This window comes from Diadema antillarum, unplaced genomic scaffold (assembly GCF_040938485.1).
Source record: "Diadema antillarum isolate AM-2024a unplaced genomic scaffold, OU_Dant_1.0 seq00000576_RagTag, whole genome shotgun sequence".
Classification (NCBI taxonomy): domain Eukaryota; kingdom Metazoa; phylum Echinodermata; class Echinoidea; order Diadematoida; family Diadematidae; genus Diadema; species Diadema antillarum.
The window spans coordinates 186,136-212,788 of NW_027271511.1; the positions used below are offsets into that span (position 1 = coordinate 186,136).

Here is a 26,653-nt window from a genome sequence, read left to right on the forward strand (position 1 = left end):
TCGATATTATACAATATGGTTTGTTATAACAAACCTTTTGTAGCGCGTCATTTCGGAGGCTCGTTATTCATACAGTTTGTCAATACGAAAATTGATAGAGTTCGTATAATTATGAAGCTTTTTTATTCGGTAAATGAAAGGAATCTCCGAAGGTTAACCGAAAGGCTTATTAATTGGAACATGAAAAATTATGTTCGCTTATCCAAATGTGGAGAAACAAGTTAACAACTAAAATCCTCCAATTTCAAAACCTCATAATAACCGTTTTCACCTAAACGAATATTAGGCCCATTCCACTTTTAGAAGAACGGACCTAAAAATAATGATCCTTAATATCTATTTTTCGAAAAACATTTCTAATGACAAACCTCCTGAATTAACTACAATTTTTTTTTTCATTTTGGAATAACAAACCTTTGGACATCGGAGTAACGAATCTTTGGAAGAGCGAACGTATCAAAGTGCAAAGTTAAACCTATTCTTAATCATTACTTTTTTGAGCATGTGTTTTCAAAGTAAGCACAAATGCACAAACAAATTGACGATCTCTCTGTCTCTTAAATGTAAAATGAAAAAAAAATATTGGAAACAATTACAAATGAATATTGCTTTTCATTTATGAGTATAAAACAACATCATGTGATGATAAGCGGAGGATTTGTGTGTTTTCATCAGACAATATTGTATACTGAATGATTTTTGTTCGCTTGTGACGGCATTTCGATGAATAAAAAACATAAACAAACAAACAAAAACTTCTCCAGAGGAATTTGGTATAATGGGAGTGCACTGGCAATTCTTTTCTCTGTGTGTTGGAGCTCGTTCCCTTCTCTGTTCCTCAGTCATTTTCATTCAACTGCTTCCACGTCCTTTTGAAACTTTTCCGTTTCTTATTCAACACATGCTCATTACAGACTTCTTCCGTCATTATCCTGAATGTGATTGCGTAGCACTTTTCGGATTTGTTTTGGTTTGTTTTGTTTTGTTATTTGTTTTCTATTTGGTCGCAGCATGTTCAGGCTATTGAAGGAATGAGAGAAAAATCGTCATGAAGAGAAAAATAAGAATGAATTAAGGCATTTAATATCATGACAATTACAGCGAACGTCCGTTATGGAGACCAAAACTGGATGTGTTCTGTTGGAGACGGCAGCTACCATACTCAAAAGATAAACACTTAGAGCACCTGTCACTAAAAAGTGGCACTGATCCTCTTTCTCCTACTATGTAATCCACTGACTTATTCAACCAACGAACATCCGTGAAAAAAACGTTTTCCGTTTGTTATTACAGGTAAATTGAGTGCTGAACGCTATTCACTTTCGGGTATGAGCGGCTCGGTGATTTGGTAATATTTTCAACTAACATTAATCTTATGTGCAGTGATATATTTGTAATTGTCAGAAATTTCCTTTCTAGGACAGAACGTCCGTGAGCGAAACTTTCAGAACCTGTAACAGTACAAATTGTCTCCAGAACCTCATTAGAAAGAAATTTAAACGCACAGAAATTACAGATTACGCAAAATTCCATTTTCCTGTAACTTTGTTTTAAGTGTTTAGCTGTTTTTTTGTATAATTAGAGGGAAAACAAGCGTAAAATTCTGAGTAAATTTTCAATTGTTTGTTCATCATGATCACATAACGCCTTAAAAAATCTGAAACTACTGCTCTAAACTCATTTTCTACTTTGTAAAACTTTATTTGTCGCTATACGAGCCAAAAGTTTTAAAGAATACAGGACACTTTCGGGACAAGTTATCCCTATCGGAGGGATTGCATACGTCACGGACGTTCTCTGGAATTATCACGGACGTTCGTTCTACTACTAGGGTCATGTTCCAGGACGGATAACTAATCGGCAGAGAGTACCTAGCCTTCCTAACTCTTTCAAAAATTTGAAAAGGTATTGTCAATGCAAATTATAAGAAATTTGACATCCTTACAACATATGTATTGCTCAGAGGGGGATCAGGAGGTGAATTTGCAGAGAAAATATTAATTATATGCATGGTTTTTGGTGAATTGCATGGTCCAAAAACTGCGGACGAACCTCAGTCCGCTCCAAAAATGGCATGCAGCTTCTCGGCTAGAGAGTCAAAGGTAAAATGCACCTTCGCCATCAAAGCAAGATGGTGTCCCACTCGAAAACGTTTTAATCATCACGGACGTTCTTTTTTTTCTTGGAGGTTCGTCTAAAAATATAATTTCGGTTCCTATTTGACAAAGGATGGACAAAAACTCAAAACAAACATATCATCGTGTTGCTAGATCTTAGTTGATTACGACTCAGAACAATATCGCCAATAACGTTTCATGGGCTACGATTTTTATTAGAAAATAGCGGAAGCACGTCCGTGACGAAAACTGAGTATAATTTTGCATAAAAGAATATTACGTCCCATGCACAGCCAGCAGACGTACAATTTTTGCAGGATATGTTCATTAGGTGAAACACCAAATTTTCGTATACGTTACAGTTGGGACAACAAAGTAGAATTTGCAGCAGTGATAGAAATAAAAGCATCACGGACGTTCGTCTGTTTAGGACTTTGATATTTTAATTGTTCTCTGTAATTTTATACGTGCTCATAAAGTTCTTATAATTTTGTGGTACATACCCATGATATGTCAGATCCAGAACATGGTCAGATATTAGATGCCACGTACCATTAAAAATGCACATCATTAGTTTGAAAAAACAAAAATTATTGTGAAAATAGCGTTTTTACCGTATTTTTACGCTTTAAGTCCTTGTGAAATGAAAAATATCAGGCAAAAGTCAACCAAACCATATATTTCCTGAAAGGAAATTTACCAATCTTTGAGATGACATGAAAAAATCTGGTTTCTTAGATCATCCTGGCGTGTTATAAGGGAAAGAATGTCATAAGGTACAAAAATTGGCAATTGTACATCGTTCAAAATTCTCACCCATATGTATATATATATGTATATATATATATATATATATATATATATATATATATATATATATATATATATATATATATGTGCGTGTGTGTGTCTCTGTGTATGTCTCTGTGTATGCACCAGTCTGTACTAATGCGTACGTGCCCATGTACATGTGTGACTGTGCATGCCATAGAGCATATGTGCGTTTGTAGAATGCACACATTCATGAGTGGCCAAGTAAACAGCTGGTGATGTTCTTGGTTGCTGAACAGGTGTTGAGATTCAAAATCTAATATCAAGGGGGAAGGGGTGATAAAACAGAAGGAATTTACTTAAAGCCCCAGTCACATAGACATGCCGGATCACCCAGGATTTGATCCGGGGTGATCCAGGGAGAGATCCGTGTTGACGCCTTGGGCATCCTTGGACATCCGGGAGGCCAACATGGCAACTTTTGGAGGTCAAAAACATCTGGGGTTGTCTGGGGACTGCCGTGTTGGCAGAGCAGTCCGGGATGGTCCGTGTGGCTGGCGCGTAGCTGCCGTGTTGGTCCATGTACGTGCCGTGTAGATGCCATGCTGTTCCGGCCTTGTCCGTGTAGCTGCCGTGTTGATACCGTTTGTACAGTCATCAACGCTCATCGATGCTCCATCCAGGGCAAAACTATCCCGGAACTCCCTGGATCATCATGTAGTTCCTTGAAGATCCGTGTTTCTATGTGACTGGGGCTTTAGGTTTGAATACATGGAGAACACATTAGTGAGATTCATACAGACAAAATAGCATGATGTCGATCGCTATCCAAATACCAAGATTTTTCGCCCACATTCAGATGGGCAGAAAGATCCCGCTAATTGCTGGACTGGACGTGAGATCATGGGTCATGGGTTACAAAACAAGGTCAATGGCACAATGTTTGGATTGTTTTATCAGGCAATACTTAGAACTCATGCAGTGAGGGGATTGATGAAATTTAATCAGACATGTCATGAGAATGAGATATGACAAGTCTTTCACGTGTTCAAATTTGAAGAAAAAAAGAAAAGACTGGCTAAAAGTCATTTGCAAAGGTCATCATCTGCTACCTTACAATTTTGGCCATATCATACAGTAAAATGAAAAAAAAAAATATGGAACAAAATCCACTCATGTTTGGTACAATACATTGCAGGTTATTAATTTAGAGATAGATCTGTTTAAGATCAGTGATAATCAGAATAGCTATAAAATAATATGCATGCAGTAAGGCACAATTGTTTGATGTAGAATCATCATGTGCAGTGCATGACTGTAAAATGACAGGATAAAATTAAATGAGTTTGTGTACCTACCTTAAAGTTTGTAATCAAACTTATTTTTCAAATAGAATTCTTTGCCAGTCTGTTTGTCGCTTTTATCAGTTTATGAACACACATGACGTTGTGTTTGTGTCCTTTCCTTTTGATTGGAGGGTGGGGGAAGAGTAGGAAGGAGATACAAATTAAAGGTCAAAATAAGAACAGACCCAGGTGCATTAGTCCACACTCACTCTGTAGGTTCACCCTGATGAGTATTTAATGGCAAACTGAGAGACGTGTGAACAGCCAATTATCTCCATTTAGAGGAACCTACATTGGATTATCTCACTTCACCATCTTGTGACCGTTCGCCCATTTAGTGTTCCTATTCCCCTTTTCTGTCAGTTCCTGTTTTTCCCGCCGGCCGAAGAGAGATTGCAAGGACCCAGGTGGCACTGACCAACATTTCCGTGGTATCGGAACAGGTCTCAGTAGTAGTGACAATAACAAAAGTTATTCCTCCTGCAGTGATCTTCACTTGGTGGCGTTTAACCCATTGAGGACTAGTTGATTTTGCTATAACACACATTTCCCCATAAACACCTGCACGAAGATAGTCTGAACTAGTTATCAAAGGTTAAAGTATTTTATAAAACATTTGCTGACCCCAGTCACTGGAATCCAACCCACACCTACAGTGCTCTCGCCTGTCTCCTTGGAGAGCATTCTAGCCACACTGCAATTCAAAACATGCACATATGCACGTGTCAAAACCCAATCACATTAACATGTGGCTTCATGCTGGGTACCAATTCATACACGTTGGTAGAGAGGAGATTTAAGTGGACATCTCGTTAGTGTGGAGACTTGGACCCCGTTTACAGTGCGAGGCTCGGCCGTGGCTCAGCCGCGGCCGAGCCCAGCCCCGCTTCAGTGTAAACGCGCAAAAGGCCAAATGCGAGGCCAAAATTGGCCTCGCATTTGTCCTCGCTCTGGAGGTGGTCTTGGCCGCGGCCGAGCCCGGCCTTTTCTCAATGTAAACACAAACTTGGCCAAATGCGCGGCCAGTATTAGTCTGGCTTCCAAACCCTCTGCCTGTAGTATTTCGCTGTTCAGGATATTAACCTCCTCAACGTCGAAATCTAGTATAGTATAAGGTAGTTTTGTCCTGCAAATGATTTTTTCCTTCGGCAAAGGCCTTTGCCCGAACGTCGACTTCGTTGCCACGGACTTCATTTGGCAAAGAGTCTGAAAACCAGACAATACCAAATTGCGTATGTTTACAAGTAGAGCGCCACTACGACAAAATATTGAAAGGTTTGAATCAAAAGGGCGGCCGAGCCCAGCAGTGTAAACGGACAAAATTGCGAGGCTCGGCCGCGCAATTGAGGCCGGGCTCGGCCACGGCCGAGCCACGGCCGAGCCCGGCCCTGCACTGTAAACAGGGTCCCAATGGCGACCTGGTGGCAACGCGAGTCTTGCTGATCACAGAGACTAGCTGGATCTCCAAGGAGTCGCGAGATAATCAAACACTTCTGAGTTTTTCAGAGAATGTTTCCAGTCTCCAACTGATCTCAGAGACTTCTTCTGGGCGTCTCCTTATAATTGCAGCCTTGTTGTGGGCACTTTTTGTCTGCCACATCTCTACCTTGCAGAGACCCATGGCAACCTACTGGCAATGATGTGGAAACATCGTAGAGACGTCTCAGAGACTTTGTGTCAATGTCCCCACGACTTCTGTATTCACTGAGTTGAAAGGCTGCTTGAGGCTGGTGTAGGAGGCTTCAAAACCCCCTTTTGCTTTAATTAACCGAGGTGAACTAACTGCATTCACTAAAATGTGATGAGCAGACAACATTTATTTTATGTCATATGAGATTATGGGAAATAATTGAGCAAGTCCATTCATGATTCATTAGGTGAAGATATAATTTGAGATCATTCTTCAAGATCTCATTTATTAATTTGTGTGTGTGTGTGTGTGTGTGTGTGTGTGTGTGTGTGTGACTCTGTTTGCTGATATTGTGAAACCTAAACATTGCTTTATAAAATTCTTTCTCTTTATTCATGCTTTTCTGTCTATTCTAATTGAATCTGTCTTCTTTAATTTGTCTTCTTGTCTTGTCTGTCCATCCGTCACTAAATCTTTCTTCTCATAGCCCTTTCTCTCAGTCTCCATGATTCAGAGGTAGGGTCTACTGTTCCCAAACCCTAGGGCTGTGCCCTTCACAAGTTGGTTCATGTGGTTGGCATGACTCAGGGAAAGGTGTAGCCAAAGCAGCATAGTGCCAAAACATGATTCAGACCAAGTTCAAAAGTTGGTGCTAAAAATTTCCACTTAGACATGATCACACAACAGTCTGTTTAAATATCTCGTCTTATTTTGTAAGAGCCCCGATAACATTTTGAGAGCTGTATGTGCATGGGGGAAATGAAATAAACACAAAACACGCACCTACACGCACCACACATCACACACACACACACACACACACACACACACACACACACACACAAACACCCCTCATCCACAATTACAGTAGTTGTAATGTACTTTGTGCAGTAGCATTTTCATTTATGCACCTTTTCTTGTAGCATTTACGTTTTGATGTTTTGATTCACATGTATTTAAGCTTGTACGTTGTTAAAGATGAAATCTGTAAGTGTCATATTCTTCAGCTATTTCACCCAATACCTAGCCAGATTTTTTATTTCAGTGGCCTGGGATGGTATGTGTGGGGCAATTTTTGTTTTCCTCTTCGTCAGTATGCTTGCGTGTTGGTATTTTTCATTGCCGAGAGCCTGTGCAAAAAATAAAAAAGATAGAATAACTGCAAAAATTTCACCATATTCAGGAATATATGCTCACAACAAATATGACATGATGAATATTATGAAATGCTAAATAGATTTGTGCACATACACATACATATGTACATTTTCCACAAATTAGACCTCTTAGACAGCTGTGGAAACCCTATGTAATGGAGATTAGGAGCTTGCAATGAAAGACATATGATGGTCAGTGTTGACAGCATGCACAGGAGTGTATATCGGTGGTGTACTTTGTAAATGTCTACACATTCAAATCAAACATGAGTCAGAAAATCAAACATAAGTCAGACATCAGCCAATCAGAATTGAGTATTCAGAGACTTATGTTTGATTTTCTGATTTATGTTTGATCTCAACTTTAATGAAACAGGACCCTGCTTAGGCAGTGTCAAGTGAAATATTAGACAAGTTTACCATTTGCTCAGAAGTAAGAGATAGGGTTAGTTGTCATGTTTTGGAAAAATAAAACCTAATCAGATGGGCTTGTCTTAGTCATTTGCTCAATTTTCACAGTTCTAAACCTTTCTGATCGGTAAGAGAAAGATTACAGAGCTGATGTCCTTGTGAGGTGCGATGTTGTCATTCATTTCTCCGAAATTGCCTGCGGAGTTGTTAGAGTAGTGCTCGTATCGCAGCAACACTTCATTACTTCATGATGGTACTCACCCACATGTAATGGATGCAGTAAAGTCATCACTCGACCTGCCAGGCTATCCACAATCCAAAGTTAGTCTTTTTTCAAGACCCTTTTGCTGTTGTTAGTTCCGACAATCATGAATGAACGCAGCTGAACACTCAAAGCCTGAGGCATCAGTGCAATGACTTTTTGAGATCCAAAATATGATTATTATTCATGCAGCCTGGGGATCCGGCAGCCCCTATTGAATAATTCAGCACTGACTAATTTATTTAGTCTCGTGGACTAATGGACTCGGTATATTCACTCATCTGCTGTCAGTGTGAAATGCATAAGCTCCTTCAGACATATCTGCCGACTGGTTGTGATTTTTCCTCTACCGAATGACAGCAGCGAAATTTTTTATTTCAAAGGACTTGGGCACTGCTTCATGAAAGTTGTCAGCCCTGACAAGTTGTCAGTCTCTGGCAATTTCAATGAAATCCTTGGTTTTGATGAGCTGAGAAGCTCTGGTCATTGGCTTACTATGGTGATTGTCAGGAATTGACAACTTGTCAGGGCTGACAACTTTCATGAAACGGTTTCCTAATGTGAAAATAAAAACAAAACAAAACAAAACAAAATAAAATCAGATGGATCCCCAAAAGCTGTTTCATTAAGGGCTTGCCTCTCACTGGTCATTTGATTTTGCATCCTGTAATGACCTTCTGCTTGTACGGCGAGAGAGCCTTGTCAAAGGCTAATGTTAAGCGGGAATTACTTAATTAAGGATTTGGCATTTCCCTGAAGTAGTGTGAAGTAGCGATGCAAACAACCTTCTGCGAAATACTCCTGGCAAGCAAAGAAACAGGAAATTGAAATGTTTACAAGTGAATTTAGAGTACATTGCTGCTCCAGATTCAAAATTTGTTTTCGTGGGAGTTATAAAGTGGGCATGAAACGATCAATTCAACAAATTTCACATTTTCATGAAGCAGTAATTTTGGTCATAACATGTAAAGAGATGATGATGTCATCGACTCAGTAATAATCTCATAGGTTTGTACACAAAGAAAATATGAGAATCATATTTTTGGTACTGTAAACGATTTAGCAAAGTTGTTATGCTCAAAGTCATTTGCTGGTTTAAAACAACACTACAAAAGCTTGAATCAAATTATGATATATAATACATTCTTTATTATTTTATCAATTTGATTTAAGAAAAGATTCATTTAATGAATACTTCTGTGCAAGTCAATACAAGACTTGTGAGGCAGTGACATCATATCTAATTTGCAAGTGTAATTAATCATGATTTTCTGAAATATTTGAAACTTCAAATTGCAAGCATTCCTACTTTTGCATCAAGTTTTCATTAAACTCTTACAGTGCTGTTTAGTTGATATCCAGGCCTCAATACTAACTTCTGTCTCTGGTGGCCATTCAGGCCACTAAAATCTTTAAATATGAAATTTTGGTGGCCCAAAATACAAGGAAATACACAAATTAATATGAATTTAGGCTGCCCAATCGGCCACCAAAAGATAGCATTTTGGGAAATTTTTTGGCCGGACATCAATTTTTAGTGGCCCCAGGCCACTGCTAAGTTTGAGCACTGTCTTCTCATAGTAAATACTGTATACGCTATATATTTCGCGGGGGTTTTATTTTCGCGAATTTCGCGAGTCGGGAGCTATTCGCGAAATTAACAACACGCGAAAATATTACCTTCCAAAATGAATCCCTTGCCTTGATGATACGAACATTTCAGTACTACTATACCATGTCACGGCTTACTGAACAGACCATACTGGCTAAGCTTGTTTACGCACGTCCACGTCTACTTACGAATACTGTAGAGAGCCAATCCATTATCGCAAGGAAAACACTCGTCAGAAATCTAGCGCAATGGACTTAACCACTTCAAAAATGTTGAATTCTAACTTACTAGTTCGCAGAGTTTGGTAAGTTTTTTTCATGCAGTGTATTACTAGTATCATTCTTATTTGCTAGTAAGTTGAAAATTCACACTTTCTTTGCCACTTCATATTTTCTCTGGTCCCCCAATCGCGAATTTAACCACTCGCGAAAATATGTGACAGCGGCAATTTGCGAAAATTTATGTACGCGAAAATTATAGCGTATACAGTAGTGGAATTGCACTTCATGATTGTAGTGCATGAATGGTGTGTTTGTACAGATCCCAGATCTAAAGGAAGAATAGCAACCAAATCGCATTTCAGTGAAACTTGATTTTTTTTGTTTGCCAGTCCTCACATCCACTGTACATACCATGCTTGCTGCTCACCACGGATTATCCCAGAATGAATTGTCAATGAAAAGAGATTTAGTAAATCTGATTATCCTTGGGAACCAAAATTAGCTTCATGTAGCTGTTAGATGATCATTTCACCTGAGTGGCGCTGTCTAACTTACAGTACATCCGCTATTTTTTTTTTTTTTTTTTTTTTTTTGGGGGGGGGGGATTATCAAATGCTATTTAAATAGCATGGCAAAGTATGACTGAGAGCATTGGAACGAAGACTCATTCAGGGCTGATTGAATTAGAAGCATTGCATGGGATGGCATTGATACAGAATACATGGAAGTTTAGGGAGATTCCTAGTTTTATCGCAGAGTTTAGCAGTGATGGCTAGAAAGCCATAGTCATGACAAGTTCATTAGTTCTCTGCATACACACCATAGATAATGTACAATGTTGTCTAATGTAGGGCACAGACAAGCTGAGGCCCCAATACTGTAAAAGTGGATATTTTTGCGTGAGTAATTTTTCGCGCTCGGCCAGATAAGATAGGTTTTGGGTCTTTTTAATTCCGCGGAATCAAGACATCAACTATTGGATCATACGGCAAGCAAAAATATTCACATGCTTTTATTTTTGCACTAGCTTCCTCTTGCACGAAATTCTCGAAAATTTCGACACTACGAAAATTTCCACTTCTACAGTGCACATTTGTATGGTGTGGCCAAAATCCATGTTATAAAGTCATTTTAAGTCCTATACATGCCACATATAGTTTGTGGGGTTTTCATTTTTGCAAATTTCGCAAGTCAGATGCGATTTGCAAATTTTACAACACATGGAAATATTGACTCTGATCCCGACGTGAATGCAATATGCACATGTACATTTCTCTGCCCATTGCTGTATTCTACAAGCACCAATTCTATTTCAATTAAAGGGATCGTATAGTTTTGGTTGAGACCTAATTTCAGGTTTCTAACATTTTTGGTGAGATAATAAGAAACCTCTTATGAAATATGAAAGAGCATGTAATTCTATGAGAAATGAAATGTTTATTTGATGAAAATTGGTTTTGAAATGGCCGAGATATCCAAAAAAGAGTTATTCTAATAAAGTGTGGAACCCACACATTATTACGACCATTTTGTTTTACTTTGTTTTTGGATGTTTCAGTCATTCCAAACCCGATTTTCATCAAATAAACTTGGAATTCCTCTTAAAATTTTATGCTCTGTACTATATCAGAAGTGTTTTCTTGGTATCTCGCAAAAATGTAAAAGCCCAATTTTCATCTCCACCAGTACTGTACCATCCCTTTAACCACTCGCATAATTGTCAGGAATGCCCAATTGCAGACTCACCAAATAAATGGGATATACAGAAGTATATGGGCTTCAGAGTTTATGCTTCTGTCACTGCTACTAGTGTTGTTTGTACTGATGTTGCTACCTTGTCATTGTACACAGCAGTAATAGGAGAGGTCTAGCTTCTGTTTCAGGTATTTTGGAATGGTGTTTTCTCTCCAATGATCTCTATCGTTACATTTCCTGTTGATTGTGTGTTAAAAATGACATATTTTCATAGATTTCATGCGTGGGTGTGGCTTGGTTTGAAGGGTTTCATGCCCCATCGTTCCTTTTACTCGAGATGTTATCATTCCCAAACACCCAGCTACCTTGGACCAAGCCAATCTGTCCGGACATGGTGCAGTAGTAGCCAATTAATACATATAAATATGAGTGTGTGTTTGTTAGCGAATAACAAGGGGTACTTCAGTTTCCACTCCCACGCGTCCCTCGCCCGAGCTCAACTCATCATTATTGTGTTGATGAGTGCCAGAATTAGTAGATGATGAGCTGGCGACGCCCACTCACATCCTCTCTCCAGACCGATGGAGGACACCACTCGTTGAATCATGATAGAGGCCTAGTACCTGATTGATAGGGATGTAATTATGGAAGAAGAAGAAGAAGAAGAAATTGAAAAGGTGTTTTTACCATGCAAATTGTTCTCAAAACAAGATGCTATCATTTTCACCACCCTTTAGTTGTTAGTTAAGTTGAACCAAGGTTTTCTTGTTTGTTTGTTTGTTTGTTGTTTGTTTGTTTGTTTTTCTTTGTTTTTCTTTCTTTATTTCTTTCTTTCTTTCTTTCTTTCTTTTTATTTTTTTTTTGGGGGGGTGCCATTGTGGAGTGAGGTACTTAATTATTCCAGGCTAATTTTTTCTAGATAAAGATAAAAATTAGTAGGGATGTTTTGGTTACGTACCATGGAGAGATGGTTTTAGATCTTAACTAAACTTGTCAGAAACCATCCAGATTTTAAAAGCATTATATCCTTCAGCTGAGCAAATCAGTTTGAATAAAAAGATTTAAAAAAACTTGGGCATCAGCCAACTTCATAGTTACAATGATAATATCAGTTTTGTTTTTTATACTATACAAAGCACATTAGAAAAAAAATACCGGTACTGATCAATGTGTTCTACATATTGAAATTGTCATATAAACAAACCAAGAATTAAAGAGAATATACTCTGGGGTGATAGGTCAGTTCCTTTGGCAAGGGTTTCCATTCTTTGTGTCTACAAAATGAGAAACTAAATTCACCAGCTGTAGTTTTTGCACATGATACCTGAAGCACAGAAGCATCAATGGCAGTGGGCGTTACATAATTCAGAAGCCGGGCAGAGTGCATTATAACGTTATGAAATTATTATACTTTCTTCATTCAGTCACCCGACGTTTGAAAGAATCCTGCTTCCCTGTGCAACCATTACAGTGTGCGTGACATTTTCTGCCTCCAGAAATGAAGTTTATACAAGAAGCAGGTGCAAGCAGATCACTCATCACTCCACATCCATATCGAGGGTGTGCCTTTACTTTCACAGTGTGCCAGACTCTTTCCATCCCATGATTCACACGAACACAGTAAAAAAGAAAACATATTTTCGCTCAATAAATATCGCATCAAAACCACAAACCAAAGAGATATGTAGCGTGAAGGTTTGTGGTGACATACTGTAAAACATGATATATTCGCGGCACGAATTTTTCGCGAATTGGAGCCGACGGCCTTTTTTGCGGCATGAAATTTTCGCGAACTGCTACTGGCATTCAGTGCATATAGTGTATAAAAGAACTTTCGCGTGCATTTTAATTTCGCGAATCTTCACGCTCGCGAAATTCGCGAAATTAAAATGCACGCGAACATTTCTCGTTTTACAGTACCACTCCCTGCCATGACTTTAATTGTATTGTCTCATAATTCCCTCTTTTTTTCTTTCCATTCCACTCCTGATTTAAACAATCAGTACAGTAACTTGACATGGTTGCAAACACAAATACAGAGGCCCTGTTTTATCAAGGAGGTACTGTAAAAGTGCAAATTTTTGCGGTGTTGAAATTTTCATGCATTTCGCGCAACCAAAAACAAGCGCGAAAATAAAAGCACGCGAATATTTTTGCATGCCGTATGTTCCAGTGGTTGATGTCTTGATTCCGCGGAATTAAAAACACGCGAAACTCTTTTCGTCTGGCCAAGCGCGAAAAATTAGTCGCGCAAAAATATCCTCTTGTACAGTACTAGGCGAAAACTAGTACTTCCTTGGTTTTATGAAGAGTTATAATTGATTGTATAGTTGATTTCTATCAGAAGTCTATGGCAGCCTGTGTGTTAAGGAAATCTATGATTGATTATATCTTTTAATAAAGCGGGGCCAGAATATGACAAGGCATAAATTTGTGCCAAGCAATCACATAAGCCCCAAGTGATAATTTAATGAGGATAAGGTGGGACCTTGGCAAGTCACATGAAGATATGAGTTGGACAGTATAGCTTCTGATGTTCATGGGTGGAAACTTCCTAGCCTAGTAAGAGATCATCACAGTACAAAATGGCTGTGTCATGTAGAGATACAAATGTACCTGGTTGCATTCATACCCAGTTTGTCACTGTTAGTTTATGTCCATCGTATGTATCTACTGTCATAAAGCCACCCTGTTTTTAGTCTCTTTTTTTCTTTTTTCTTTCCCCACCCCCCATGAACCCTTCACTCTTCAATCCTGTAATCTAAAACTCTGCAGATCTTTGTCTTAATATTGGTAGTGGATCATTTATTGAGAGCAGAAACTATGAATATTCTTTTGCGCTGCAAGAGCTTTTCGCTGCACTGTCCTAAATGATTCAAATGAATAAGTATTAAATAAATATTAAATCCATAAAACAAATCAATCTACTACCTGGTATACTAATTATATGAATGCACCTAACTGAAACAATATTGGCTCCTAGATTTTATGTTAATTGTTTTTTTTTTCCCCATGAGTGATACACAATTTATTTCCTGCCGTGAAGATATTGCAAGGTTAAATGTCACCTCCAATTGTACACATTTAGAATGTGAATCAATTTTTCATTGATATGTCCTTGAAACTCCAAGTTTGATTACTGTATACACCGTATATTTCACAGTGATTTCATTAGACAGTCAACCTCACCCATGCCAACCTTGCACAAGTCAAAACTGCCTAGGTCAAAGAAATATTCTACCTGCACAGATATAAGCTTACTTTATGCTGCAATTTGAAATTGATATAAGTCAAAGGATTCTGTCCAGTCCCTTTAGATTGGACTTGAAAATGCTGGCTGTATTTATAATCAATTGATATTTGTAAAGTTAATGTGCAAAAAATATTGCCTCCCAATATAAACATAGATGCTCCGTGTATTGTAATCCAAGGTGTGATACTACAAAGTGGTGATACTTCTTTCTCATTCCAGCAGTGTGGTTCTTGATAGTGCATTCAATCAATCACTAATATTTTTTTTACAAGTTCCAATTAGCAAAATGTTATACTCTTACAATCCATTGCTCGTACAGCAGTTGTGTTTAAATCATGTGGAATGTGCTCAGAGCAGGGAGGTTTTTGTATTGTCACCTCCCTGCTCAGAGTATACCTAGTAGATTTTAGGTCGTTTGAAAATTTAGACCTAGATGTACAGATTTCTAGGTGTTTTTTGCTGTTGTTTACAAGGTAACTGATTTGGCAAGAGCTCAATAAAAGTATCACAGATTTAAAATTAGATTATGCGAATTCCTGTACTATAATTAAGGCCTCTACCTATCACATGGTGTCTGCCGCTCACCCCCCTCCCCCCTCCCCCCCACACACACACACATCAAGCCCCATCCCATTAGTTGGTGCAATCGTTAATCTCCTGTCATATGTCTCCATTGGCCCTTGAGGGAGCCCTATTAATAGTACCCATTTCGCTAGGCCAGTAACCACAGTCTAGTAACCACATTGTGTAGGCGGGCCAAGCCAGCTGACTGAGACGAGAAGTGAGGCCTGCTAACTTTTCTTAGCATCACAGGCATGGCAGTGCATGGCACTGACTCATCGTTTTAGTTTTCTCTCAGAAAACCTTGTAAGCCGGAAAATACCATCATTTTTCTCTTTTCAACAGATAGTAACCTGCCAATACAAACTTAGTGCGAGCCTGCTCGGCTAGTGGCAGGCAGAAATTGCCTCACCAAATATTGGGATGAGTTGGTCAAAACCCTGGCAGAGGATTCAAGTCAGTTCTTTGAGAGTTACCATGATCAATTTAATTTATCTGAAGTCCTCTTGACTTTGGAAATAATGCATACAAAACACCAGTGATTGGTTCCTTGTATGCTTCTGGGTTTTTTTTTTCCGTAATTGTTTCATTAGCATAAATATTATGACTCGAGTCAATTTTGAGAACAAACATGTGTCTAAGTGATTCATTTCTGAGAGTCTCATGTACAAAGATTTGTAATACACACTGTATATCAATATTTGTGTGTGTGTCTGTTTGTGTGTGTTTATGCATTGTCCGTTTGTGTGTGTTTTTATGCATATATATGTATATATGCATGTATACATACATAAATGTGTGTATTGTATTTTTTTTGCATGTTTGCAGGTACTTGGAAATGGTGAAGTTACCCAACACTGATCCAGTGGAGTATGAGTTTAAGTGGGGCATGAGAGCAGCGAAGGAGATCAGTAAAGAGAGCATCATCAAGGCAGTGGCAGAGGTTGGTAATTGCATTCTTCTTTTTCTTCTTCTGTCCAACATCCCTATGCAGAGGCCAACCATAGGGGTTGAAACATGTGTAATTAGCACAGAATATTTCTTCCAGTCAGTTTGGTCCTCCTGGTAATACTTATGATATAATCATGTTGCACAATCTGTCATACCCTCTTGAATCACCTGTGCATTGAAATTCTTCATTACTGTGTTTGTTAGCCTGATTTTGTATTTGTTTTCTATAAGTCTCACCCCAACTATTCCCCCATATCCAATTATTCCAGTGTGGTTTCAATTAAAACATCCATACTGATCTGCCTGTAGTAGTTACTTGTCCCTACTTGCCCCTTGATCATTTGGTATACAGCTCTACGGTGATAATGTCAACCCTAAAGTGTGGAAGACACAGTACCGTGAAGTGCTCCTGGAGAAGGGCCTGGACCCGGACGCATTCTATGACAATGACGAGGAAGGAGCAGCCGACCAGGAGCAAGATATGGACGAGGACTAGAAAGACTGTCTCCAAGTGGGAGAATGGGGGCAGCAGTCATCATCTTGTGGGTGGACAAGCTTTGCAAAGATGATCTATGGCAAGCGCAGCAATCACCAACCATAAGAGGCAGACATTGTGTTCATGTTGGGATAGCATGCCTATTATGGAGAACAAGATACCTTGCCTATTTATTATCAAGAGCAAGACTCCTGTGTCTGCTTATCACCATGGAGACAGTGGACATGTCCAGCGGAGTGGTGTATGGACCCTGTACGTTACACCTTCTGGCCCATGCATGCTACATAAGAGTGACCTTGTGAGCAGCTGTGATCTGCATGTTTGACTTTGAGGTGGCGATGTGTATTTTTCATAAGACAGAGTTTGCCAAAGTCTTCCAGAACATACTATGTAACAAAGGATCGATGCCCTCCATGTTAAAGGTGGATCAAATAGTGATAACTTTGCATGATGAGGTCATGTGACCTTGTCTAGATTATCGGACAAAGTGCAAAAGACTCCTGATTGCCATGCACCTGATAGTCAGGTGGACTTTGGATGTACAAATGAATAAGGAGAAACTCGCTCGTAATGTCATGCCAAGTGTAACTCCCTGGACATGATTAAGACTAAGAGCACGACACTGTGGTAATTCTTGAGGCATTTTCTGTTTTTGTCATGGAGGGTTGAAAGTATCTTACTGTTTGCATATCCTGTGATTTTTTACACCAGGTACAATTAACTTTTTTGTAACAATCATGATGTTCTCAGTAAGATAATGTGAGAAAATGTCTAGATGTATTGACAAAATTTCTCTCTTTAGCTAGATTTTTGTTATAAGCAGTGTAGTTATTTTTCGTGAAAGAAGATTCTTGTGTTATACATTCCACTGGATAGCTTAGATGTATTGATGTATCTTATCTCCAACGACATATGCCAGATTCATATGACCTTTTCAGGATGGCGTACTAAAGACCAGAGTAGCAAGCCTTTGTTTTTTGGCCAAATTCTGCCAGTCAGTGTAACAGTGATAGGTATCGACATCCTCCTAATTTTTCATCTACCAATAGAATCTTCCAGTTGTCTTTGTGATCAGCCAATGTTCACTTGTCATGGGTCTAGTGTTGCTAAGGTATTCATCCTATGAATCATTTAGTCAATCAACAATGAGCCAATGTTTTATGTCTTCCGATCTTCATCCCAGGACCTCCTTTCCTCCCCAACCTATAAATTTTTACCACCCTCTAGTCTAATCTCAATGGAATATATGCAAGTTATGCATGATATGTACATTCTCAAACATTGATTTATTTGTTTATTGCCAGAGCAAGAAAAAAACTGTCCCAATATTGAAATGAATTTTGATGAAAGGAATTATAGCTCTGCCAGGTGTTAGCCTTGAGTCCATGTTACTCTCATGGAAAGGTCCAAGGATTGAAAGTTATCATGTACTATTTCCTGCTGAACTTGATGCCAAGGTGAGTGTTTTAGTGCACCATTGAGCCAGGTTCCACCTCGGGGGAGCTAGCTTGGTTTGGTGTTTCATGTCTGCTCCTCCTCGTCAGCTTTCCAAACAAGATTCAGCTGCTGAGGATAAATCATTCCTCAATGTTTGTTCGACCTGAAAATTCTTCTTGGATAGAAGGGATGTCGGTGGTTTGGGCCTTGATGTGTGCAGCATTCTCTGCAAGCCGCATTCACATGCCCCCCACCCCACCCCCCCAAAAAAATACATACATGTATATAGATAAATAGATAAATAGATAGATAGATAGATAGATAGATAGATAGATAGATAGATAGATAGATAGTTACTCTTGAAATATGCATAACAATGTAACAGTCCTGTGTGATTTTTTTTTTTTAACTCTCAGGATAATTTCCCTTCGCAGTGTGTGTCAATGGCACGCAAAAAAGAACAACTTAGTTGTTGTTTTTTCGTCCCATAATGCAACTCACCACATGTATGTCTGCTCATTCAGGTGTTCATGGTCATGCTGTGTTCACTACTCTGTATCATCGCTTGACACAGTCTAACCCTATCACAGCCAGTGGACAGACTACCATGTGTAAAGAACAATGAAAGTTCTACACAGAATAATAATAATAATTGCATTTATATGGCGCTTCATACTGACGTTTCTAAGAAGTCCTGAAAGGGTTACACTTTTAGTGTTCAGTGTAATGGCATTTCAGCTGCATGAAATCAAAACATTGTACTGTCAATGTTGTGCATTGTTTTTAAGGTTTTGCGTTAATTTTGTTTCTTGTTCTTCTGGATCTAGTGGCAGAATGTCGCCAATATTCAGGGTGTGAAATTTTGTCAAAGAATTGTTGCAATTCTACCAAGAACTATCAATCGCTGTTTGTCATGTAAGTGTGTGTGTAATCTATTCCTGTATACATCCAAATTTTCAAGTGCTGAAGTCTTGTCACTTTTTAATAAGGAAATCTTTAGTCTCACTATTGAACGTTGTTCTTCAATAACTGAAAATTGTCCTTTGCTCAGTTGTCTTTTTTTTCCCCATGAATATACAAGAAAGTTGCGATGTAAAGACTGACACATCGTTTGCCTTTTACACATACTTCTTATCAGTCTGAAAGTACCACTCCTTGCTGAGGCCCTATTCATTATAACAAAGTGGCTAGACTTTGACTGTGCAGATATGACTGTACACTATTGTTATAGCTGAACTATGGAAGACAATTTAAATTAGAACAACAACAACAAAAAAATTCTTGGTTGCTCACGAATAACCAAAGCATTGTGGGATTTACAGTAGACTTTATTTCCTCTCCCAGAGGCCCAGAATCGGATGTATCCCTAGAAGCTTTATCTGAAAGTGAAATGCTGGAGGAAGAACAAGCATTGCATGTGTTTGTTCCCTGTTTTCGTAACATGTGTTAGCGATAAAGGAAATAAGGGATGGTCATTGAAGTGGTCATTAACAACAGGATATTCTCATCTTTGTCTCGTGGTTGATCACAGAGCTGGGCGTGTGAAGTCAACATCGGTTCTCCAAATCTCAGGAGTTACAGTGACCTACCGGTGGTACTGTAAAAGTGGAAATTTTTGAGGTGTTGAAATTTTTGCGCATTTTGCGCATCCAGAAGCTAGCGTGAAAATAAAAGCACGCAAGTATTTTTGCGTGCCATAAGTTCCAGTTTTTGATGTCTTGACAGAATTAAAAACGCTCGAAACTCTTCTTGCCCGGCCAAGCGCGAAAAATTAGTTACGCGAAAATATCCACTTTCACAATATTACAAAGAAAAAAGGATTATGCCCAACTACGTGAGCAATTGATGTGTGAGGTGAATTTAACCGACATGTTGGTATAAAGAGTCTTCACATGTACACGTACATTAGAAGCACTGTATTCGAACATGATCACTTTGAAGAAAAGAGTTGGCCATTTTGACCAAATTTTTGCACTCCAGCACCACCACACACACACTTTTTAATATGTCATGTATAATATATGAATATAGCCAAGCATTTCTGTTGGCCTTTTGTGTGTGTGGCTGTGTGTGTTGGCATTTACAACAAGGATATAAGGGTGTTATCAGACCCTCCCCCCATCCCTACGTGAGTAGACCTACCAGTACTAGTTTGAATCTTATCTGGTAACATGCTCAACTCGTGTTATCATTTGTCCTATATGTCCTACCTGATACCTCTGTATGTACATATTTGTGTACCAGTCAGTACCATGCAATAAACTGCACAATATCCATAATACAATATCATGCTGATGTGTACTTTTTCATTTGGGAGAAATATACCCACCCTATGGGACTATTTTGTTACAGACATACAGACAAAGGGGAAAAATTATGAGACTTAAAGGGCAAGTTTACCCAAATATGTACCAGTACGTGGATTGATTTAATACAGGTGCCGCCATAGCTAGATGAGGAGACTACTACAGTTTATGATGTCACTGCAGAACAGCAATTCAAAGAAAACATAAAGAGAATTCAACACATTTGTATTTTTTCTAGCATAATGAACGAGTAATTGACTTATCTCTTTTAGAAGAGCATGAGGGTAATATTACCCTATGTCTGTATAATGATTGTCAAGAAAATGTGTGCTTTTCATAAAATATGACATTTTGTGGAATTCTCTTTGTATTTTCTGTATATTGTCCAGCAGTGGCATCACAAACTGTTCTAGTCTTCTCATCCATTGTTGGCAGCTTAAAAACTTTAAAAATTCAATCCTTGTAACAAAATGTCTGATTTTTCTTGAACTTCTCAGATGGATTCTATTAATAATGCTGCATTCACTAAGTCCACATCATAGGTATAAGGGTAAAGTTCCCCTTTAAAGACAGGACACTCAACCAGACCCTAGGTAGTCTGTTGTGGTTTCCTTCAGTAGACACCAAATGGGTGTTGGAAACAGGATGTATACAGTATAAATACAGGGCTCGACACTAACCGTTTTGTCTAGCGGTGGCCTGTTCAAGCCATCAAATCTGAAATATTTGTGGCCTGAAAAAGATATGTAGTGGCTTGAAATGAAAGCAAAAGTTCCATTCCATTTTTAATCTTGGTTACCCAATCGGACCATCAAAAGATGAATTTGGTGGCCCAACACCAAATGGCCCTGTACCACTGCTAATATCGAGCCCAGGTATATACAACTATTCAGCAGGTACATTGGGCACACACAAGCACACACACACACACACACACACACACACAAACCTAGTCTTGTAACAGTTTATGATCCAATAATATAATAATGGCTTAAAACTGTAGAGCCAAGGGGTTAAATTATGAAAGTAAACTGTATGCTTTGTACATCGGCAAAGCCTGTGCTGTGTTGTTGTAGCAGTGTTTATGAAGATGTTTATTACTGTAGCATCCTGTGCCAGTGAATACACATCTACACTGCATCCTTCCAGGAAATTGGTAAACTAACTGTGGACCGTGAACGGAAAAAGAAAAAGTGAAAGAGGAATTTGACAAACAAAACAAAACAAAGAAACAATCCTTCCTGTGATGTTAACATGGGGGGAAAAAAATTGTCTGGCTCAACCTTGCCATTTCAGTCCATTTTTCAAAGGATGAGAAGAATGGACAAGAAAACGTACGTTGTGAAGAAAGAAATTATGTTACTAGTATAGCTGTATTTCGACTTCTTGCGTAGTAAATACAGTATTTCACATGTTGACTACACAAGACAAATACAGGGCATCCTCATTATAATAATGACTTAAAACCATGGGAATTACCTTGTTATATCGAGTTTCTCACTGTAATGTGATACAAAGACAAAGAAATATGATGAGTTGGGACTCTGCAAAATCAGCTGTGCTGTACAAGTTAAAATGTTTGCACATTTTGTGTGACATGAAACTAGAGTAAATATAAAAGTGGTGGAATGTCTTTGTTTGTTATGTGTAATGAAATATCTTTTGATTCCAAATTCATTTATCTCAGCTGAGAATGAGAATTACTCTTGAGAAAATATCCACTTTTACTGTCCTTATATACAGTATATAAATAGCACCTCTGGCAACGCAGAGACGTCTGGTATCTCATAGATATTGTATTTGATACACCAGTATTCTTCCAATAATTTGGTCACTCCTATTTTCGACATCCATGAAATGAGAGACAGAGGGCCGGCTAGTGTGCCAAAGAGAGAGAGAAATATGCCACACACAGCAATATGTTGGCATGTGCAAATAGGCACATCAGTATACAGTAGTAAAAAAAAAAATACTCATCACATGAAATGTCTCACTTGGATATCTACATCTCTCATTTACATGTAGGCCTATGTCTACATCTCTCATTTACATGTATATCACTCTTCAGTGGTATGCAAACATCACATACAACTGTACTTTGCACTGAAGAGCCTAACTACATACTTGTAGGGCAAGTCGACGGTTACAACAAAATAAAAATTCAGGCCGCAATATTATCTGCTCTATGTTTCTTATTATTCATTTGTTCAGTTATAATGAAATTCTGATATATATACATGTACATGTATATTTATACATATATATATATATATATATATATATATATATATAAATACATATATATATATATATATATATATATATATATATAGAGAGAGAGAGAGAGAGAGAGAGAGAGAGAGAGAGAGAGAGGGAGAGAGAGAGTGAGAGAAAATTATATACATGTATATATATATATATATATACCATGGTATACAGTTGCACATATGGGGCATAGAGGCATAGAGAATGAAACAGATTGTATGTTTGGGGGAAACAAATGAGATTTCCACACATGATGCACAAAACATATGTACACATACACACACACACACACACACACACACCGTTAAATCTACAAAAGGCTGGGAAGAAGTCTAGTTCACACAGGTCAGGTCACACAATGGCCATCAACATTATCTACATGTAGATGTCACAGTTTTAACCTAGCATGACCTACAGTATAGAGTTTTATGTGGGGCTGTGCTGTATTGCCTAAGTACATCATTTTTATCATGCTGTCATTTGTGCAAGATTTATGATTTCATCTGTTGTTGCAATTTGAGGCTAGGATGGATCATAAATCAGCACAAGGACCACTGTGCATGTCTAAAAGGACACAAAATATTTTCTATCAAGAGAAGAGACTACATGTATTTGTCCCATTCTGTGTGTATGCTGAAGTCACATGTGATGTACACTGTAGCTTGAAAGTCAGGCTTTTTTTTCAGATCTGTGGATTTATCATCAATTATGCCATCATCTACCATCTATTATTCTGAAGTTATTTATATGTATGTGTATGTATCATAGAAAGACGAGAGATTTTGTGACTGCTTCAGTTACTATCGTGTGACTTTTTGGGGGTCACAGCGTATGGCTGCTCAGAATTGCCATTGACTCAAATATTCACAGGGAAATCAAGAGTGCATTCAATCATTGTGTTTGCTGTTGTGTTCTGTCCTAAAATACAATTATTTGCGTTCAGTCCTCATGCAATTCAAATTCACCCGGGCTGAAAGAGAGCAGCACTGGGAAAATAATGCATAATTTGTTTTGTATACAATCTACTGTGCTTTATTTCAGACTATGTGCTACTTCTGTATAGGCCTACTGGGCCCTGTTGCATACAAATTGAGATCAAACTGAAGTCAGAAAATCAAACATAAGTTTCTGAATACTCAATTCTGACTGGCCAATAACTGATTTATGATTATCTAACCTATGTGAGATTGCACAGTCTAATGCAAATTGGCCCTACAATGTAGTAAGCGTCCAAAATGTATCCTGGACACCTCGAAACTAAATGGTGCTGCAAATCGATCAGATGTCCAGATCACTCCATTTGAATCTAAGAAACGCTTGTCTTGCACCATGATAAATTCCAAAAAAAAAAAAAAAAAAAAAAAAAAAAACCAGTCCCTAGTAAGATCAGAATTCTAAGCACTTAGTGGTTTCACAGCAGTGATCATACAATTTGTACAAGCAATTAAAACTGATGCAATTAAAACTGATAAAGGACTTTGGACATTTTATCTTTATCTCATTGTGCCATGTCTCTAGAATATCAGGCCTAAATTGACAAGGCATGGGTGCGCAGTATGAACTGAAACAGACTGAAAATGAACACACAGTGCAATGTACCGTACATTGATACAATGTATTCCATTTCTTTTTTTCACCATTCTCAATTTCAAAATCAAAGCAATCAAGCAAACCACTTCTCACAAACTGAAATGAAATACCATAAAAAAGAATGGAGAGGTATATATATTTTCTCATGAATGAACAAAAATATTTTATTTCGAAGCATTTCATTCAAAAAATCCTCTACAATTCTGGACACAGTCGTTCAATAATACAAATCCAAGTCTTGCAGAACTGTAAAAAATAAAGGTCACATATCGATTAATTCTCAGAGTATTTAATGCCATTGCACAAAACAGTGACCTGGATAGTCAAGATCTTTTGAAGAAAAAGTCCATATACAAATATACAGCGATAAACAGTACAAGTCGAGAGATTTCAAGTTAGCAAAACTTACACCAAATACTACCACTTCACGTGTCATGTCAAAAGTCAATGGATTGCTGCCAGTCCCGTTTTTTCTTCTATTTTCTTTTTTTTTTTCTTTTAAACAGCACCATGTCGGCTTGAATACAAGGTCAAACTCATTCTTGGAAGTCTTACTGTTGCAATATTTGTGCATGTCCATATAAAACAACACTTTAAAAGGCTGTGGTTGAACAACAAAGCATACAAAGCAAGAGGTGTTGGTAAGGCCCAGTGAAACAATATTAAGTGCGTCATCACTTTCAATGGGTGCACAACCTGTAAGTAGATTCTCCAATCTGAGGCAATAACTACATTGTAAGTCTAACAACAAAGCGACTGAGAAGGAATACAGAATAACGAAAAAGACAATGTGTATTACATGAGAAGTTAAGGGCATGTGCAAAGGTCAGTACAAAGGGAGTGGACAACAAGGTCTCATTCACAGAACACACAATTAACATATTAAGAATTGTGAAATCAAACATGGGATTTGTCATAGGCAATAGCACTCATTCTCAAAGCTGTGTTCCAACCTCATACATGTATATCTTTCCATAGTTGTTAAAAAGCACTTGACCTACTGTACTGCATCAAAGAATAACAATTCTTCCATTTTGTGATGCAACCATTAAAAAAAAAAGTTTGGGTAACCAAACTGCCATCCCTGGTGACACACATATTGTAATTTCCTTGGCTCAATGTAACATCATGTACTTGTGGTTTTGAGACACTTTTTAAGACCATACAGTAAGTTAAATACACTTTGTATGTGACCACATATCAGCCTTTCAAGATGTTTTGGTTTGTTACATTCTAGAAAAAATAGACACCGTTTCTTTTCTTTTAAGTTTTAAAATACAAATCAATCTAGAAGAAAGTTGCTAAGCATATTTCCATGGTAACACATAAAAAGAATGCAATGTTTCAGCATTCCTGATCTGTTGAATACACAGTTGTCAGAAAAATAACCAATGTCTATGCAGTACTGATATTGCAAAAGTTACAGATACACATTCTTGATGAAATAAAAATGCATGAATGCCTTTGACTCAAGTCAGCTGTAGCTACATTAAACATAAAGGGTTTATTGTTTTGCTGTTATAGTGCTTTCATGTGATTAAACAGAAAGCATCCTGTAATCATGCTTCTAGGAATTGTTAACTGATCAAAAATTGGGTTTCTCTCCTAGGCTACTCAAGAATGCAGGTTCTTTAGACCAATCCTATGTATGTTGGACAAACAACATGCACTTACAATCATTGGTTGCACCTTTTTGTCATCTGTGTTCTTGCTAAACTAGACAATTCTGCATCAACATCTGGCCAGATTCTTTCAGGCACATTTTGTACAGATGCTTTGCACATAACAGCACAGAAGTTCTATGGCAAGTGTCACACAATTGGCATGTACTTGTTCAAAAATCTTTCCATAAAACAAAGACAAGTTTGTTTCCCAAAGACCATACTTTGTAATACTGATTTAAAGAATTCTGTAGGCACAGCAGTGTACATGACAAACTCTCACACAACTAGAACTTTAGAAGCTGATGCGTTTCTCTACATCATCTTCTTGCACATCTCCCAGTGATGAATAATGATGAACATGCGTCTATCATATTCCCTCAAGTGTTTTTCTATCCTCCTCTTTTTTTTTTCCTCTATACTATCAATATTTTTTTTACACGCAAGACCTGCTCACGAGTAACTCTGGGCGAGGCATGACAAAAAACTCTTTCAACTACTGTAGACGTACCCTGACGGAATATGTGACGAACATTCCCATGATCACTGCATTTCATTTGCAATCAGAGGATTCGAGATACAAGAATTGTATCCACTTCTCTCTTTTATCATCTCTGCTGTTTCCTAGGTTGCCTTCAACTGTTTTAAATTTCAAGTCAAACAAATCATGAACAAGGCACAGACTAAAAAGCACTTCTGAGTTTGTTTGAAGAGTACTCGACCTGTTTCTACCCCATCAAATGTGCAAAAGAACATTGTGGACGGAGCACATGCAATCGACTGAGAGTCAGTATGGCACACACAATAGAATTGATTACATGAGTTGACAAGATGCTGGTATAAACAACTGGGAGTCATTACAGTATACAGTTTGACTCTTTTGGTAAAAAGGCATCATACAGCTGTAGACA

At 38.1% G+C, this 26,653-nt stretch overlaps 1 protein-coding gene across 1 annotated transcript in view; it reads left to right on the top strand.

Moving 5' to 3' along the window:
• The window catches only part of LOC139735405 (non-structural maintenance of chromosomes element 3 homolog), a 33,123-nt gene extending 16,309 nt beyond the window's left edge, over window positions 1-16,814 (top strand). The window contains exons 8-9 of the mRNA XM_071646158.1: window positions 15,865-15,979; window positions 16,340-16,814. Of these exons, the coding sequence (XP_071502259.1) occupies window positions 15,865-15,979; window positions 16,340-16,483 (259 nt within the window). The 3' untranslated portion in view covers window positions 16,484-16,814. The remainder of the gene's footprint in view (window positions 1-15,864; window positions 15,980-16,339) is intronic.
• Window positions 16,815-26,653: the final 9,839 nt, after the last annotated feature.